Source organism: Canis lupus, chromosome 5 (genome assembly GCF_011100685.1).
Source record: "Canis lupus familiaris isolate Mischka breed German Shepherd chromosome 5, alternate assembly UU_Cfam_GSD_1.0, whole genome shotgun sequence".
In the NCBI taxonomy this organism is placed as follows: domain Eukaryota; kingdom Metazoa; phylum Chordata; class Mammalia; order Carnivora; family Canidae; genus Canis; species Canis lupus.
The window spans coordinates 13,693,948-13,712,767 of record NC_049226.1 but is presented as its reverse complement, the minus strand read 5'-3'; the positions used below and the strand labels follow the sequence as shown (position 1 = coordinate 13,712,767).

Below are 18,820 nucleotides of genomic sequence, written 5' to 3'. Positions count from 1 at the left end.
TCGATCTCAGGGCTGTGAGTTCGAGCCTCACATTGGGCGCAGAGATTACTTTAAAAAAGCGGGATGGGGAAAATATTTCAAATCAGTGCATTAAGTCTGTTAGTCCCCAGACTGATGCTAAAGATGACATACACTAACACAGGGCTTTGAAGAGTTCAGAGTTCTTAATCTTTTTGATAGAACTCCCTTGAGGGCAGAGTAGCAGGTGACTGGTTGTAAGTGGGAGGATTTTATAAGTGGGAGGATGGTAAATGTTTAAGGCCAAGTCATTCAGACTTTAGAGGCAGAGGCTGAAAAACTCCTATTCCAGGTATCCTGAAGGTCAATTATTCAGTATTCACAATGGGAAGCAATAGATATATAATAGATATGTAGACAAGAAGCAAAGCACAATCCGATAATCCAATATATTTGGGTTCGGAATGCACTGGGACTTTTGCTGAGGGGTTTGAGGGACAAGGAAGCTCTCCTGGTGGTTTTCCTGAGGTTAATAAAAATTTAAATAGCTACCATTCCTAGGGTAAACACTGACCTGTGGGAAAGGGAGTTCCTTCAAAACTGTAATGGCTCATGGGGGAAAACTGAAATTGGGATGAAACATTAGTTGTGAACAACATCCACGTGAGAAATCTGTATGTAAATAATTAAGACTTAACTATTCCTGATGTTTAAATGGGACTTATATTCAGACTCAAACTTCATGTCATGAAGCTGGAGAAGAAAGCCTATTGGTAGTGGTCACTGTCTCCAGAAAAGATTCAGTTGGAAGGGGCGAGGGATACAGCAAAGAGACAGCAAGAGGAACCTTCGGGACTCATTTAAGTATATAAAGGGACAACTCTGCCAACCATGAGCCCATGTGTACTTACCCGTGCATGCACTGTCCACAATGCTGGTTTTCTTTTTCTTTTTCTTTTTTTTTTTTGTCCCTTTGGCATCCCTGGATGGGCACGAACCACATACTGGTTTTCATTCATTTCATCTTTTTAAAAATACTTATTTTTTTAGAGCAGTTTAAGATTTATAACAAAATTGAGAAGAAGGTACAGAGATTTCCCATACACCCCTGTCCCCTCACATGCATAGCCTCTCCCATCATCAACATCACTCACCAGAAAGTGTGATTTTTTTTTTTTTTAACCAAGGATGAACCTACATTGACACACAATAATCACACAAAATTCACAGTTCATCTTAGAGCTCACTCTTGGTGGTATACATGCTACAGGTTTGTACCAAAATATAATGACATACACCCATCATTATAAGGTACAGGGTATTTTCACTGCCCTAATCCTCTCTGCTCCACCTGTTCATCTCTCTCCCCTCCCATACCCTGTAACCACAGATCTTTTTACCATCTCTAATAGCTTTGCGTTTTCCAGAATGTCCTATAGTTGGGATCATAGTACGTAGCCTTTCCGGATCGGCTTCTTTCTTCTTTCACCTAGTAATGTGCATTTAAAATTCCTCCATGCCTTCATGGCTTGATAGCTCGTCTCATTTTAGCACTCAATAAATAATATTCTATTATCTGGATACACCACAGTTTATCCATTCCTCTACCGAAAGACATCTTGGTTGCTTCCAAGTTCTGGCAATTATGACAAAAGCTGCTATGAACATCTGTGTGTGGGATTTTGATGTGGACAGAAGTTTACAATTCCTTTGAATAAATACCAAGGAGCGTAATTGCTCAATAATATGGTAAGAGTAGATTTAGTTTTACAAGAAACCTCCAAACTGTCTCCCAACAGAATGTGGCTGTACCATTTTGCATTCCCACCAAACAATGTATGAGAGTTCCCATTGCTCCACATCTTTGCCAGCATCTGGTCTTGCCAAGTGTTCTAGATCTTGGTCATTCTAATAGGTGTGTACAGTTGTTTTCATTTGCATTTTCCTGATGACATAGGATGTGAAGCATCTATTCATGTGCTTATTTGCCATCTGTATGTCTTCTTTGGTGAGGTGTCTGTTCAGGTCTTTGGCCCATTTTTAAATCAGGTTATTTTTTTTCTTATTGTTGCATGTTAATATCAAGAGATATCCCTGTCTGCAGAGCAGAGGTTTTTAATTTTAATGAAGTCCATCTTACCCATTATTTCTGTCATGGGTTGTATCTTTGTTGTTGTATCTAAAAAGGCATGACCAAAAAAATAAAATAAAAGGCATGACCATACCTAGGGTCATCTAGTTTTCTCCATCATGGTGTTATCTTCCTGAAGTTTTATAGTTTCCCATTTTACACTTAGGTCTCTGATCCATTTTTTTTCTCTGATCCATTTTAAATTCATTTTTGTGAAGGATGTAAGGTCTGTGTCTAGATGCATTTGTTTGCATGTGGATGCTCGGTTGTTTCGGCACCATACGTTGAAGACACCATCTTTTTCTCCTTTGTATTGCCTTAGCTCCTTTGTCAAAGATCAGTTGCCTCTATTTATGAGGGTCTATTTCTGGGTCTATATCTGACTGTAGTTTTACGGCATGAAAGAAATGCAGAATTACAGCCTCACTGCTCAGCATCCAATAGCTTCCATCATCCATTGTCTTGGGACAATTATTTAATAGAGTCAAACCCGAAAGTGGGCACTGATTCACCTTTCACATCTGCATGATTCTATAAATTCCAGTGAAGTTTTAACCAAAGCTTGGTTAGCTTCTTCAGCAGCTAATTAGGCATAAGAGATCCTCCAGGCAAAAACTAGTCATTGACCAGGCAGAAAAAAAGAGAAGAATTTCTCCTGCTATTTTTCAAATTCTCATACTTAAATTTTTAGTTGACTCAAGACTGGTGGGCCCGGCTGTGGACCCACAACACTAAGGACTTTTGGTGTGACTCAGAGAATGAGCTTAGTTCCAGGACTCAAATTAGGAATCCTGTTCCAAACCCCAGGTTTCAGGCTCTGCTCCTCTCTCTGTTCACTCTGCATGTACCTGTTATAACTTATGTACTGCATTTGCTGATTCTTCTGCTTCTCCTTCTAGATTGTGGGGAGCTCCTTATAGTTGCAGTTCTTTTTCTCTGTATCCCCATGATTAACATTGTGCCTAGTACTGGGACACCTGGGTGGCTCAGTCGGTCAAGTGTCTGACTTCCACTCAGGTCATAACAGGGTCCTGGGTTGGAGCCCAGAGGCAAGCTCCCTGCTCAGCAGGGAGTCTGCTTATCCCTCTCCCTCTACCCCTCCCCAACTTGTGCTCTCTCTCTCTCATAAATAAATAAAATCTTAAAAAAACACTGTGCCTAGTATATAATAGGTAAATAAGAGTTTTGAAAATTAAGTTCTTTTTTTTAAAACCTCTGAACAACTTCTAGTGCCCTTCACTGAGGTTAGGAGGTGTGAATACTGAATAATACAGTACACATCTGTAGGGGATTCTAGTCAAGTGCAGGCAGCTTATCCTGGTGGTTGAGAGCATGACCTCTAGAGCCATATTGCCCAGGTTCATACTCAAATCTGCCTCCTACTAATCATGTCACCTTAAGCAAGTTCCTTGACTGATCTGTGTCTTGGCTTCTCACCTGTAAAATGGAGATAATGATAGCAACCGTCTCATAGACCTGTGAGAATTCAATGAGTTGAGAATATATGTAAAGCGCTTGGAACAATGCCTGGCACATTAATAAGCATTGTCTATTATCATTGTGATTATGATCACAATTATTGTCCTTATAATTCTAATAAATTGTTGGGGAGCTTCCTTTCCTCTGCTCTCCCTTACAGCCCAGAACTTCTTGGAGTGATGCCACTGTTGACAAATACCTGTCTGGTAGAAGAAGGGTTATGGCCAAAGACCTATAAATCATTAAATTTAATCCCAGGTAATGAAGCCTGAACGTGGAATATCGATCATCCTAGGATGTAAAGGCCCAATAAAGACCCCATTGGAAGAGCTAGTACTTTTCCTTATCCCTTCAATCTTTAGACACTTGAAGCCTTTTAGTACTCTGTTCTTGCCTGGAAAATAGTGGCTGCAAGAAGGTAATTCTAAATTCAGATACTAGAAGAAGAAGAAGAAGAAGAAAAAAAAACCACTGCAACAATTATAAGCACATGGGAAAAGCTGAAATTTGCACTTATCCATTTAGTGAAATGGATCCTTCCCCGTTCTCTTTCTTCAGGCTCTCATTACCTCTTATCTGGTCTGTTCCAATCCACTTGAAGCAGGTTGTCTTCTCTAGTTCATCTTATAACTTCAGTTGAGCGCATAGCAGGGATTCTCAACTTTGGTTACACATTAGAATCACCCGGGGAGCTTTATTTTTATTTCTCCAAAGATTTATTTATTTATTCATGAGAGAAACAGAGAGAGGTGGAGACATAGGCAGAGGGAGAAGCAAGCTCCCTGTGGGGAGCCCAATGTGGGACTGGATGCCAGGACCCCGGGATCATGCCCTGAGCCAAAGGCAGGTGCTCAACCACTGAGCCACTCAGGCACCACACCTGGGGAGCTTTAAAAAAAGACAGATAACCACACAGATTCTGACTTACTTTGGACTGTGGCCTGGGCCCTGTGATTTTTAAAAGCGCCTCAAATAATTTTATTGTGCCATCAAGGTTGAGACCAATGCCTAAATGTGCGTACAAAATCACTGTGAACCTTGTTGACATGCAGTGCTGATTCAGTAGGTCTGGGGTTAGGGTCTGAGATTCTTTCTTTCTTTTTCTTTCTTTTCTTTCTTTCTTTCTTTCTTTCTTTCTTTCTTTCTTTCTTTCTTTCTTCTTTCTTTCCTTTTTAAAGATTTTATTTATTTATTCATGAGAGACACGTAGAAAGAAGCAGAGACACAGGCAGAGGGAGAAGCAGGCTCCCTGTGGGGAGCCTGATGTGGGAGTGGATCCTGGACCCTGGGATCCCACCCTGAGCAGAAGGCAGGCGGCTGGCAACAGAATCATTTAAAGTCCACTAACACCAGTGATTCTTAAATGTGATTGCTATCTGAACGACCTGTGGGTATGTTTTATTTATTTATTTATTTTTTATTTTTTATTTTTGGGTATGTTTTAAAAGATACATATTCTAGGCCCCATATTAAGCCTATTAAATCATACTTTTCAAGGTACAGCCTACAGTGGTATTTGGGAAACACTTCCTACGTGGTGTAGAAGGTCAACAAGGCTTAGGAATCCCGATATACTTCTAATACATTTTCCAGGCCCATTTCCCATTGATCCAACCAGAAAACATCTATTGCACCTGCCTACCAGGTATTAGAAAAACAAAGATGAAAACAGTTTGATCCATGGGGCCCCTGGGAAGCTCAGTGGTTGAGCATCTGCCTTTGGCTCAGGTCATGATCCTGGGGTTCTGGGATCGAGTCCCGCATCAGGCTCCCTGCATAGAGCCTGCTTCTCCCTCTGCCTATGTCTCCACCTCTCTCTGTGTCTCTCCTGAATAAATAAATTCTTTAAAAAAAAGAGTTTGATCCTTACTCATGAGAGATTGACACGAATAATGCCAAAACTAGATTATTATTCCTATATTATTAATACTTGCCAGCCGTGGTGTGAATGCTCACATCTCTACTTAACAACTTCTCTTTTCAAGACTGTGGGGGCCCTTGGCATCCAAATAAACCAATCCAGATGCCCTCTTTGCCGCATTTAAGCCTCCATATCTGTTTGGTCATCTCTTCCAACTTATTTTCTTTGGTATTAAAATAGATCTCAAAGAGGAGAAAGGATTTACCCCAAGTGTCACCATCACCCAAGGATCAACTTTTTTTTTTTTTTAAAGATTTTATTTACTTATTCATGACAGAGAGAGAGAGAGAGAGAGAGAGAGAAAGAGGCAGAGACATAGGTAGAGGAGAAGCAGGCTCCATGCAGGGAGCCTGATGTGGGACTCGATCCTGGGACTCCAGGATCACACCCTGGGCTGAAGGCAGGCACTAAACCGCTGAGCTACCCAGGGATCTCCAGGCCCAACACTTATATGATGTCTTCCTTGGGTTCGCCACCGTTCCAAGCGCTTTGCACAGGTCAAGCGTGTCAAAGTCTCACACTAGCCTTCTAAGAGATAGCTCTTATTACCATCCCCATTTTCTGTTTGAGAAAACGGAGACGCAGAAAAGCTAAGTAACTTGCCCCAAGACACACAGTCGAGCGCCCAAGCCGGGTTTATTTTGACGCCTTATATCCATCCTACCGCCAGGTTGGTGACAAGGCCGTAAGGAAGAGGAATTCACTTGGAATTCCCAGGCCTAAGCACTTTGCTGGCAAGTTAGTGATCTGTGCGCTTGTTGCACGAGTGAGACTCAGAGCGTGCGGGGGGCGACTCGGTCTCGGCATCTCCCCGGCGGCGCCCAGTAGGGATGCAGGCGCTCGGTCACCGGATGGGCTGTCCCATTGTTGGGGGGGGAGGGGGATTAGTCAAAGGAGCAAACAAGCAGGCCGACAGGGGCAGCGGCGGGCGGGCCTCACGTGACCACGGGGTGACCCGGCGCGCTCCGGCCCCCCGCGGCCCCCCAGCCCCGAGCGCGGGAGGGGGACCCTCCGGCTCCCTCCAGGGACGTCCCTCGGGCCCAGCTCGGGTTCTGCGCTCCGTCCTCCCGGCCGCAAGGTGCCCCCAGACCCCCGGCTCCTCTTCCGCCGCCGCCGGAGCCTCGTCCTCCATCCCTCCTCCATCCCTCCTCCATCCCTCCTCCATCCCTCCGGGTCCCCGCCGCTTCCTGCTCCCGGGATCGGCGCTCTCGGCTCCGGGGCCCAGGCGCCCGAGGCTGCCCGGCGCTCGGCCAGGTAACACCGCCCCACCCCCGGGCCTGGGCGCCGAGGAGCGGGCTGCGGGCTGCGGGCTGCGGGTGGGCGTCGCGGGGATGCCCTCCGGCCGGGGGCGCGGGCTGCGCGCGGAGCAGGTGCACGGCCGCGGTCCGGGGCGGTCCGGGGCCCCCGCCCCCCGCCCCGCGCTCCTCCTCCCGAGTCCGGCCCTGCGACCCGAGCGGCCGGGACCGATCCGCCGCCTCCATACCCTTCCGTCCTTTCACCCGAGAGCAAAAAAAAAAAAAAAAAAACCAACCCGAAATCCAGAGAGATGGAGTGACTTTCCCAAGGTCACAGACTCGTATCTGCCCCCTACAAACGTCTATTCTTTTATTTAAGTGTTTGTAAATAGACTACTGTTTCCTCTGTTCTGTTAGGGAATTAGGATTCAGGGAAGAGGACTCTAAAAATACTAATCAGCAGATCCAAATGAGCTGATCCGCATTACTGGCCGGTGACCCTGGCATTTAGAAGGAAATAAGCGAGGACGGTTCTTTTCACTCTGGGTACTTTGTATTTCTGGCCCTTGCTCTGAAAACTGGCCTAGATGTTTTACAAAATTTATCTCAGAACTCCTTGTCAGAACTGGGCCGGATTAGAGTTTTCAATCCTCTTTTCTTCTCTTTTTCCTTTTTTTTTTTTTTTTTTTTTTTTTTAAACGGAGGCTCAAGAGGTGAAAGTGATTTGCCCACACTCTTAGGCCTAGTTAGAGGCACAGACAAATTTGGAACTCAGGACTCTGGTGGACACCTACTGTTTTCTTGAATAGAATCCTGATTTCAGATGAACTCTGTACAGAACTTGACCTTCATAAAGCTCTCTCTGGATAGCATTCTCGGGAGTGGTTTGTGTATTGAAGTGTGTTGGTCCACGGATACTATTTCACTTGTCAGAATAGGGTTAAGCAATAAGGGTAGCCATGCAGAAAATTCCTGCTGAGATGAGACAGATATCTAAAATGTTTTTGACTTTTTTGTTTGTACTTTCAATAGAAGAGCTAACGAGTATTCATAATAACATCCTGGTTATTTTAAGATCTTAGTTCTGTATGGCTAAATTGACTGTTACATCATTCTTGGCTTGATATATTTGTCATCTGTAAAAATTTCAAAGTGTAGCTTTCTGACTTTGTTTTATGTTTTTTTTTTTTTAAATATTTTATTTACTTATTCATAAGAGACACACAGGGAGAGAGAGACAGAGAGACAGAGACACAGGCAGAGGGAGAAACAGGCTCCATGCAGGGAGCCCGACATGGGACTTAATCCCAGGTCTCCAGGATCAGGCCCTTGGGCCCAAGGTGGCACTAAACCGCTGAGCCACCCACGCTGCCCTGTTTTATGTTTAACTGAAGAACCACCTTAAGGATATTTGTATATCTCATCAAAAATTTCCCACTTATACTTCTAAATCCTTCTGCTTCCTCCTGGGTCAGTCTTTGAGTTGGATTTCAAAACTGAACAGAACTAGGATTTTTTTTTCTCTTTCTGAAATTCCTAGACTTGGTTTAGTTCGCTATTCTGGTTTACCTCAAGTTTCGATTTTAATAGATAAACCCATGACCCAAATCCAACTTCAGTTGAGTTTAGTATCAGCTTCAAACCACATGAAACTGCTGTGCGTCATATGACCTCTAGCAGAAACCACAGGTGGCGGTACTGTTTTTTTCACGAGAGCTTCTTGTTGGGATTTTTGAAGCCTGAACACATTATCTAATACATGTATTATATTACTCATGTTCATCATCCAAGGTCAGTGATCACTGGCGGGCTGTTATTGACATTTACTCATCATAACAACACGTTATATCAGGCAGCCTACCAACTCAGAATATAGTTCCTGGTTTTCAGTTTACAGCTCTTACCAGTTATCTCTAAGGAACATGGAACCAGAACCACAGCCACCCTTTAATAGAAGATCTTGGCTGTGTAGGTAATGAGAAGTGTTTCAGTGTAGGCAATGTTTTTGGACTATTCTAGAGTAGAAATGAAGATTATATGCAAATTGACTCAATGCTGTTTTCTTAGGGTACATACTTTGTTTTTCTGGTTTTGGTCTTTTCACATAGGATGGCATTAGCTCTGTGTCCGCAGGTGCTGTGCAGCTTGGGGGGCTGGCTCTCACTCTACATTTCTTTCTGCCGCCTGAATAAGCACCGAAGCTATGAGTGGAGCTGCCGGCTGGTAACATTCACCCATGGAATCCTCTCCATAGGCCTCTCAGCTTATATTGGCTTCATTGATGGCCCTTGGCCTTTTACCCACCCAGGTAGGTAGGAGACATTAGATGATTTTCTCTAAGAGATCTATAATTTGGGGGGTAGTCTTGGAAGGATGGGACACTTTCACAGAATTTGTACAATATTGAAGAATATTGAAGAATAATTACGAATTGCAATTTGTGTCAGGAGTCTTCATTTTTAACTCTGATACTGTATATGTCCCTATTTCTGCTTTTTGTAACTCTCTACTTTTAAAACAAATTTTAAATGCTTGTTACATTGTATGTAATCCACTGAAATATACAAAACATAAAGCCAATATTAACATCTTCCACCACTACCTCCAAACAGAAAGGAATGGACTGTATTACATATGCTTTTTGATAACCTGCAATTTTCACTTGATTGTATATTCAAAGGACATCTATGTATATAGGTTTTTTTGATCCTTAACAGTCATGTAATATTGTGTTGTATGGATATATCATCATTTATTTGACCAATGTCTCATTATTTGAGGCACCTATATTGATATTTAAGCTGCTAGATGTACAAGTATTACCTCCTTAGAATAAAAAAGGTTGTATCCCCTTGAATTAGTTTGCTGGGGCTACCATAACAAAAAGCACAGGCCAGGGAGCATAAACAACAGAAACTTATGTTTTCATAATTCTGCAGGCTAGAAGTCCAAGATCAAGTTGTTGGCTGGTTTGGTTTCTTCTAAGGCTCCACTCTTTTGCTTGCCGGTGGCTTCTTTCCTGCCATGTCCTCACATGGTCTTCCCTTTTAATGTGTCTGTGTCCTGATCTCTTTATTTTATAAGGACAGCAGCCGTATTGGATTAGAGCCCATCCTAACAACCTCATTTTAACTGAATTACCTTTTTAAAGGCCTTTTCTCCAAATATAGTCACATTCTGAGGAATTTTGGGGTTAGGGCTTTGACATAAGAATTTAGGGGGTACAATTAAGGCCAGAAGTCCCCTAGGAGGGACACCTGGGTGGCTCAGTGGTTGAGTGTCTGCCTTTGGCTCAGGGCGTGATCCCGGACTTCCTGGATCAAGTCCCATATGGGGCTCCTTGCATGGAGCCTGCTTCTTCTGTCTCTGCTTCTCTGTGTGCTTCTCTCTCTGCCTCTCTCTGTGTCTCTTATGAATAAATAAACAAAATCTTAAAAAAAAATAGGTTCCCCTAGGATATGATTTTTTTGTTAATTCCTTAGATTTGGGATCCCTGGGTGGTGCAGCAGTTTGGCGCCTGCCTTTGGCCCAGGGCGCCATCCTGGAGACCTGGGATTGAATCCCACGTCGGGCTCCCGGTGCATGGAGCCTGCTTCTCCCTCTGCCTGTGTCTCTGCCTCTCTCTCTCTCTCTCTCTCTGTGTGACTATCATAAAAAAAAAAAAAAAAAAGAATTATAAAAAAAAATAATTCCTTAGATTCTTTTTTTTTTTTTATTTCCTTAAAATCGTATGTGGAGCTTCTGAGGTTTTCCTAAAACTATCAAACTGATGTGAAAGCAGCTATTAAGCTTTATGTCTTACATGAAGTTTTTAAATAGACTTGAATATGTCATGTCCTTATACTTGATTTTCTTGGGATTGGGAACACACTAATTTCTAGGGTTCTTTCTTTCCAGGGTCCACTTTAAAGAAGGGTGTGGTCACCAGTGTCCCAACAGTCTAACCCATTAAGCTAAGAAAAATTTTTTTTTAAGATTTTATTTATATATTCATGAGAGACACACAGAGAGAAGCAGAGACATAGGCAGAGGGAGAAGCAGGCTCCCTATGGGGAGCCTGATGTGAGACTTGATCCCAGAACCCCGGGATCACGACCTGAACCAAAGGCAGATGCTCAACCACTTAGCCACCCACCCAATCTCTGAGAAACTGGGATTTTAATTGAAAGGACAAAATAGCTCAATGTTATGCTGCTCCATAGAGAGGACACTGAAATTGTGGCTGGCGCTCAGGCCACACATTGAGATCGGATTAATCAAAACAGCATTTCCCAGGCCTGTGACATTACTGGGTTTGATCAAGACCAAGGTTTTAGATTTTACTCTTTCACGAGTGTCATTCAAAGTCACTGGCCTGCCTTTGTTTTTGCTCCCAGTGGCTCAGGAACGCTTGGGAGATGTTGGAGCGCTGTGCAAGGTAGCTCCATTCCCAGTGGCTCAGTTGGCTTCTGTCTTGGTTTATTTCAGGCTCGCCCAATACTCCTCTCCAAGTGCACGTTCTCTGTCTCACCTTGGGCTACTTCATCTTCGACTTGGGCTGGTGCATCTACTTCCAGTCTGAGGGGGCCCTGATGCTGGCTCACCACACACTGAGCATCCTGGGCATCATCATGGCCCTGGTGCTCGGAGAGTCAGGCACAGAGGTCAATGCAGTCCTGTTTGGAAGTGAGATTACCAACCCCTTGCTACAGATGCGCTGGTTTCTCCGTGAAACAGGCCACTACCACAGTTTCACTGGAGACGTGGTGGACTTCCTCTTTGTGGCCCTGTTTACTGGAGTGAGGATTGGAGTAGGAGCTCGCCTCCTTTTCTGTGAAATGGTCTCACCCAAGCCCAAGTGGTTTGTGAAGTTTGGAGGAGTAGCAATGTACGCCGTGTCTTGGTGTTTCATGTTTAGCATCTGGCGCTTTGCGTGGAGGAAAAGCATCAAGAAGTACCATGCCTGGAGAAGCAGGTGCAGTGAGGAGCGGCAGCTGAAGCACAACGGCCATCTCAAGACGCATTAGCCAAGCCTTTCTCCAGGTGATACAAGGGGTTTAGTCGGCCACGGGAACCGGTTGGAGACACGGCTGTTAAAGAATCATGCTCACAACCAACTTAGCTTTCAAGAAAGGGCTAAACTCTTCAGTCAGCCTGGTCAGTTTTCTAGTGAAGCCCATACCAGTATTAAAACACTAACGTCTGCTGTGGCCCAGTTGTAGAAAGTGAGAATACTCGATGGTAGTTGGAGTAAGTCAGCACCGTGAGATGAGCAATTGCTGCATTCTTTTAGCTTCTGGTGTCCCTGGGTCCTTTTGTCTCTGGGATGCCTGATGGCTAGATAGCTCAGGAAGGAATCTGAGAATTCCTTTGAGAATTTCTCCGAGAATTGACTTCTTGAACAAACCCTTATTCCTATTTTCCATGTAGCAATTTAAGTAAAGTCACCCCCTTTACTGTAAAGGGAGGGATTTTGGGGAAGATGCACTTCTGGCATTCTGAGCTTTGGATCAGGGGACTGGATGTGCTTAAAGAAAGGGAAAGAGTTGTGAGAAGGATGGTGGTGAAACTGGCTGTGGTGGTAGGTCACTTCTTGAGCCCCTCTATACCAACTGTTGAGGGTCCTCAAGACACACCCCCAGGTTTGGTGCTTTGCTACGGGGACTCACATGACCCAGAATGTTGTCAAATTCCTGGCTATGATTAGTTACAGTGTACAAAGAGAGCAGCCAAGGGACAAGGTGCCTGGGGAAGAGTCCAAGGGAAACCAGGCCCAAGCTTCCAGAGTCCTCTCCTACTGGGATCACCCAGGATGTGCTTCATTGCTCTAGCAACGATTTGGGGCCATATGTGTGAAATGTCCAATGAGGAAGCTCATTAGATGCTCAGTGCCCAAGTTTTTTATTGGGGGTTGTAGGCAGCCATTGCCTGGCATGTAGCAAAATTCCTGACTCCCAGAAGGAACATACATGTTCAGCATGAACCATTTTGTTTGCACAAACAATTTAAGCATGGTGACCATTATCAGCAATTCGTGGAAGGAGAGCTCCTGAAATCTACATTCCCAGATGCCCGCCCTTGGCCAACCTTGCAAGTTGGCCTTTCCAAGGACAGGAGTTCAGGCCTGCCCTGTTAACTCTTTTCTGTGCAAAAAGCAGAGAGCTAGAGCTTTGGATGAGAGATGAATGAGCTGTAGGCAGATTTACCGAGTCCTGCTGTACGGGTTCTGCTCTACCGGGAAAACTATGCCAATTCTCAGGGCTTTTGTGCATTAATCTCCCAGGCATGAGAGGCTGTGAGTGAATTCCATAGGGATTTACCATGTGGATTCCACTGTGCTTGAGATGGCAGTTCAAGTTTCAACTCTGCTATACATACTGCAAACCAGAACCAAAGACTGAGGTGTGCTGGCCGCAGGGTGATGAGGCTAATTAAAAAAAAAAAAAATTCATATACATTCCCTTTAGCCCTCTTTACTACCTTTTCTTTTCTCTGAAAAAGGTGCCACTGTCTATAAAACATTATGACAAGGCCGGTCTCGGAAGGAAACAAAATATTTCTTAGTGCAATAGTCTCGAATCTCACCCAGGAAAAGGGACAATGTAAGCTTAGAACGAGAGGTTAGGAATCAAGACTTTCTGGGTTCCTTTAACTAATTTGGCTACTCACCTGCCAGATCATTTGGGCAGGTCACTGGTGTACCCTTTGTCTCGGTTTAAACTCTGTTGTGAATGAATGAAATACCCCGCTGTGTATTTCACAGCGACACTGTGGCATTTTATTAAGGGGTGTCTGTAATGTAGGATGTCTATGGGGGGTGGGAAATGAACTATTATTTATTTATTTTATTTATTTGCTGTTTATTTGTTTATTTATTTGTTGTTTATTTGTTTATTTGATTATGGATTATGTTATTTAGACCACTGGGGAGCGATCAGCTCAGTGAGCAAATGTGTGGGGCTACTGAAGCCTAAGCCTCGGTCAGTAGGAAGTCTCTATCCATTCTGTGGTCCCTGGTCATACCTAATGAGTGGTCCATGTGCAAAATGGATGTCACTGGCCAGGCATGACGGAGCGTTGGAACCGCATAAAGTCATCGTGGGTCTAAGAAAAGCAGTTTCCAAGGCATGTTAACAGTGGGTCTTTTAAAATGACTGTCAGCTGATTACCGAGTTTTGTTGCACATGGAAATAATCTGACAGTAGCGTCTCCGTTCTCTTTTCTTCTGTGATCAGTATCCCCAGAATGCTGGTGAGCTTCTTTCCAGCAAAACTGTGGTCAACGTTGGATGCTGGGGAATGCTGATTTTAGCAAAAGCCTAGTAAAAAAGAGTGGCTTGGCGCAGGAGCTTAAAAAAAGAAAAAGCTGGCTCTTGAATTTTGGCACAGTGCAACCTGTTCCATACCAGACAAATGAATAGGCTTAATCTGGTACCAATTTTTTTTTTTTTTTTTTTTTTTTTTTTACTCCTCAGAAGTGAAGGGATTGCAGATCTTGCTGTTTGAGGGGTACTTTCATTGGGAAATGTATGTAGGTTTCTTTTGGATTTTTGATTAGCCTAAATAATAAGAAAAGAAAAATGTTCATTTTGGCTTTTCCTGATGTTTTACCTAATAACTATGAAGGAACCTCCCTGAGAGAAAAATGGGACATGAAGGTGAGTCAGCAGTTAAGATGGGGAGTTTTAATCTTAGGTAAATGAAGGGCTAATTAACATGTGCTGTGGTCAGACAAAATGAAGTATTTTATTCATTTGCCTTTGGATTACTATGTAATAATTCCTAACACTGCTCAAGAAAGATTTATATTTCAGTGAGATTTGTACTAAATTTTATAAAAATAAACAATTTTTTATCAACCCAGAGTCTGCCTTTATATCTTTATTGTGGTTTTGCCAAGCAATTAGGAAAAAAAGTCTTTTGGCTTGTAGAAGTGTTGACCCAAATTAATACTTCTCTGTGAAATACCTCTTATCTGCTCTTACCATCAACCATCCCTAATACTGTTTACTTTTTTGGGCAACAATCTACATACAGGAAAAGTTTGCCAAAGAGATAGGAAGAACTAAATTTCTTTAATTTACCACCTATTTGGGCAGCTGCCTTGAAGATTTAAAAAAAATTTTTTTTTTTTTTTAAATTTTTATTTATTTATGATAGTCACAGAGAGAGAGAGAGAGGCAGAGACACAGGCAGAGGGAGAAGCAGGCTCCATGCACCGGGAGCCCGACGTGGGATTCGATCCCGGGTCTCCAGGATCGCGCCCTGGGCCAAAGGCAGGCGCCAAACCGCTGCGCCACCCAGGGATCCCTAAAAAAAATTTTTTTTAAAAGATTTTATTTATTCATGAGAGACACAGCGAGAGAGAGAGAGAGAGAGAGAGAGAGAGAGAAAGGCAGAGACATAGGCAGAGGGAGAAGCAGGCTCCCCACAGGGAGCCCGATGTGGAACTCAATCCCAGGACTCTGGGATCATGCCCTGAGCCGAAGGCAGATGCTCAACCACAGAGCCACCCAGGCATCCCGAAGATTGATTGATTGATTGATTGATTGATTATTTTGAGCAGTGTTAGAGGCAGAGGGAGAAGGAGGACCCCAAGCAAATTTCCTGCTGAGCATGGAACCTGACGATGGGGCTCAATCCCACAACCCTGAGATCATGACCTGAGCTGAAACCAAGAATTGGATTCTTAACCAACTGACAGGAACCCCTGGGCATTGCCTTGAAAATGATGTTGAATGGGTTCCATGAAGACAAGGGCCCTACGTTCTCTTCAGAACTGTGGTTAGAATGCCTAGAACAGTGTTAAGACATGCAGTAGGTCCTCAGTAAATGTTGAAAGAGTGGATAAGGATGTGGTTTAGAGTCACCACCCTGCCCCCACCCTCCAGGGGGGGAACCTCAAAGAGCATGTGCCATGAATTGTGTCTCCAGTGTTATTTTTTTTTTTTTTTTTTTGTAGGTAAGGAAGGAACTAATGACCATGAGGACTGTGTTCTACCTAGACTGGTGTGATTCTTCTCAAGGCATTCCATAGATAGAGCTTTTAGAGCAGTCTAGAGCTACCAACAGCTCTAAAGAGGCTTTCAGGGATGTTTTTACCATTAGAGCTTTGTGGGTGAACATAGAGATTTTCATCATTGAAAAAAATAGTTCTGGAATGAATAACCACTGGCTTAATTAAATCCTTTGCTTACCATCTTCTGAAGCTTTCCCACAGCAAATGCCTTCTTTGCTCACAGCTAGAACTTTGGGTCTGTTTAAGTTTGGAAAGATCTTGAAAGCAGCCTGCCAAGAGGTTTTGTATGCAAGGAAGAGAAGGTGAATTAGGAAACTTTCCCAGTTTGTTTTATTCCTGAAGCTCAAGTAGTGAGACATTCTTGAAGGGAAGAGGAGAATTCACTTTTTTTTTTAAACGCATGATTCGATGAGTCATTGGGTCCAAATAATTTCATACCTACCCTGTAAATTATTAGAATTTGGCAAAAACATATTTAGCATGTTTAAGAAAGGTGTAAGTCTGGGGGTGAAGTCCGCATTTTGGTTATTTTATATGGATGGAAGGAGCTCTCTTTCCAGTTAATAGGCAAAAAACCCCCACACAATTTAATTAACAGGAGTTCTCAGGGTAGAATTATGCTAGGGTACACCAGCAGGTGGCAATGTATCCTGGTCTGATCATTAGGAAAGTGGCTTGGAACCTTAATCTGCTGCTATTCTTTCCCAAAATAAACATTACAAAATTAGCTGGCTGTGCCTTGAACTTAAAAAAAAAAAAAAAAAAATCAAGCAATAAAGAGTCATCTTTGGCCTCTGTTTATCTTTTCCTTTTTTTTTTTTTTTTTCCACCCCGTCCTAACGTCAGCCTTAGATCATGCATCTATTCAGGGATAATGATCTTTTCATGGACTGTTGCGGGTTGACTTTTTAGAAACAGCATTAAGAGGTAACTGATTTCCTCTCCGCATCCCCTCTTTATCAAATTTGCTTTACCACTTGATGGCCACAACGAGGCTGAGGCCCCCCACCCACCCGTACAGGGCTGAACTCATGAAGCCCGAAAACTGGTAAAGGGACAGCCAGAGTGGACGTTGGCAGGCAGAACTGAACTATTCTGTATGTGGTACTTAAATTGTTACACTATGGGATTATGCAATCATAAAACTAGATGGATATCTAAATGTACCCGGTAGGAAAAAGAAAAAAAAAAAAAAAAAGATAGAGGAGAACCCTTCAGAGACAACTGCAGCCCTTTCTGCTGGATAAATACACTTCATTTGCTGCAGCACCATCTCTGTCCTCCGCAAGCTTGTGAAGTCGCTTTGGAAAAAGCATCATGCTTTCTCCATCTGGCAAATCATACATTTTTTTTTTAAAGATTTTATTTATTTATTTATTTATTTATTTATTTATTTATTTATTTATCTATTTATTTATTGACAGGGAAAGGCAGAGAAACCTAGGCAGAGGGAGAAGCAGGCTCCCCGCCAGGACCCCCAGGATCACGACCTGAGCCACGCAGGTGCCCCAAATCATACGTTTCATTTTTGCCAAGGTAGAAGCAGGCTCAGAGTAATATTATACCAAGAAATCCTGGATCCAATTCCCACCCCCCCCCACCCCCACCCCCCAAGCCCCACACGCCTCCGTCCTCTAACTTCCCCTGGCAGCCAGCGCTTGTGCGCGGCGGCCCCAGACCTGGGACGAGGCCAGCAGGTGCCCCAGGTGAGCATCCGAGGCCAAACCCTCTCCCTGCAGGTCCAGGTGCCCGACAGCGTCCTTCGCTTCCAGCCGTCACCGTTCTTTACGAGCTATCAGAAAGTCACGACAAGTACAGCGCATTAAGGAATAAAGGTTTGCAGGGTAAGGGGGCCGGGTAATGCCCGAGGAGCCTCCCGTCCGGGCCCCTGGGGACCGGGGGCCGGGCGAGCGCTCTCCGGCGGCGTCTCCGGGGGCAGCCAGACTCCGGCGCGCAGCTCCCCGCGGGCCCGGGGCCGACGAGCGGCGGGGGGGGGGGGGGGGGTGGGCCTCCGCGCCCGGCCGGCCCCCGCCTCCCTCCGCCCCGCAGAACTACTTTTCCGGCGGAGGCGTCCGCGCGGCCCTGGCGCGCTCCGCAAGGCGCGGGGGAGACGAGGGCGGCGGGCGGCGGGGCGGCCCCGCGCGCCGCGGAGGGATCCCGGGTGAGGCGGCTTCCCGAAGTCAGAGGGGAGGAGGCCAAAAAAAAAAAAAAAAAAAAAAAAAAAAAGAGAGTCGGCGGCGGGGGAGGGGAAGAGCTCGCTCGCGCTGGACGCGGCCGGGGCCGGGAAAGACAGAACCGGAACCGGAACCCGCGCGCGCGCCCGCGGCCGTCGTGCGCCCCCCTCCGCCCCCCCCCGCGGCCTCCTCCGCCCGCCGCGCGCGCTCCCGCGAGAGCTCCGCGACCCCGCGACCCGGCCCCGCGCGCCGAGTGGCCGCCGCCGCCGCCGCCTCAGCCGCCGCCGCCTCCGCCGCCTCAGCCGCCGCCGCCGCTCTCGAGGCCGGACCGGACGGGAACCTCCCGCCCCTCGCGGGAACGGCCGCCTACCGGCGCGTCGGGGAGGAGCCGCCGCCGCCGCCCGCCGCCCGCCGCCCGCCGCCCGCCGCCCGCGCCGACTGCGGAAGAGTCCGGGCCTCCCGGGGATGGGGAGCAGCCCGCGGCGCTGAGACACCGGCTTCCCGTCCCCTCCGGCCGCGGGAGCCCTGCCCCGGAGCCCCAGGCGGCGAGGACGACGGCAGCGGCCCCCGGGCCGGGGGCATGGAGCGGCGCGAGCCCGGCGCAGGGCGGCCCGAGCCGCGGCCGGCGCGGTGGCCACGAGCGGCGGGCAGCCCCAGATAGACGGCCCGCCCGCCGCCGCCCGCCGCCCCGACCTGCTCCCTCTCCCCGACCCCTTCCCGCCGGACGTCCTCGATGACTGCATGGAGTCTTGAGCCGGACTGCGGCGTCGCCTGCGGAGTCGGGCCTGGTCCCAGGGCACGGGGGGTGGGGCGGAGGTGTTCCGTACCATGCAAGTTGGATAGAAGGAGGACCTCTCGCCACGGGCCCCAATGAGCGGCACACAGCCCACTATCACCGACAGGTGGGTACGCGGCGCCCGGCCCG

General features: G+C 46.0%; 2 protein-coding genes across 10 annotated transcripts in view; both read left to right on the top strand.

Annotated features, from left to right (window-relative positions):
- Positions 1–6,415: 6,415 nt before the first annotated feature.
- On the top strand, positions 6,416–16,458 carry TLCD5 (TLC domain containing 5). 6 transcript variants are annotated; one of them, XM_038535891.1, is made up of 4 exons: positions 6,612–6,743; positions 8,833–9,032; positions 11,192–11,746; positions 15,665–16,458. In XM_038535891.1, exons 2-3 carry the CDS (start codon positions 8,834–8,836, stop codon positions 11,728–11,730), a joined length of 738 nt encoding a protein of 245 aa, XP_038391819.1. In that variant the 5' UTR covers positions 6,612–6,743; position 8,833; the 3' UTR covers positions 11,731–11,746; positions 15,665–16,458. The 6 variants fall into 6 exon arrangements, with proteins under 6 accessions (XP_038391820.1, XP_038391823.1, XP_038391822.1 ...); XM_038535892.1 differs by lacking the exon at positions 15,665–16,458 and having other exon boundaries at positions 6,416–6,743; positions 8,844–9,032; positions 11,192–14,565; XM_038535895.1 differs by lacking the exon at positions 15,665–16,458 and having other exon boundaries at positions 6,462–6,743; positions 8,918–9,032; positions 11,192–14,565.
- Positions 16,459–18,584: 2,126 nt separating this feature from the next.
- The window catches only part of ARHGEF12 (Rho guanine nucleotide exchange factor 12), a 150,098-nt gene continuing 149,862 nt past the window's right edge, over positions 18,585–18,820 (top strand). For all 4 annotated transcript variants that reach the window (XM_038535888.1, XM_038535889.1, XM_038535887.1 and 1 more), the window contains exon 1: positions 18,585–18,797. In XM_038535888.1, coding sequence (XP_038391816.1) covers positions 18,766–18,797 — 32 coding nt within the window. In that variant the 5' untranslated portion in view covers positions 18,585–18,765. The remainder of the gene's footprint in view (positions 18,798–18,820) is intronic.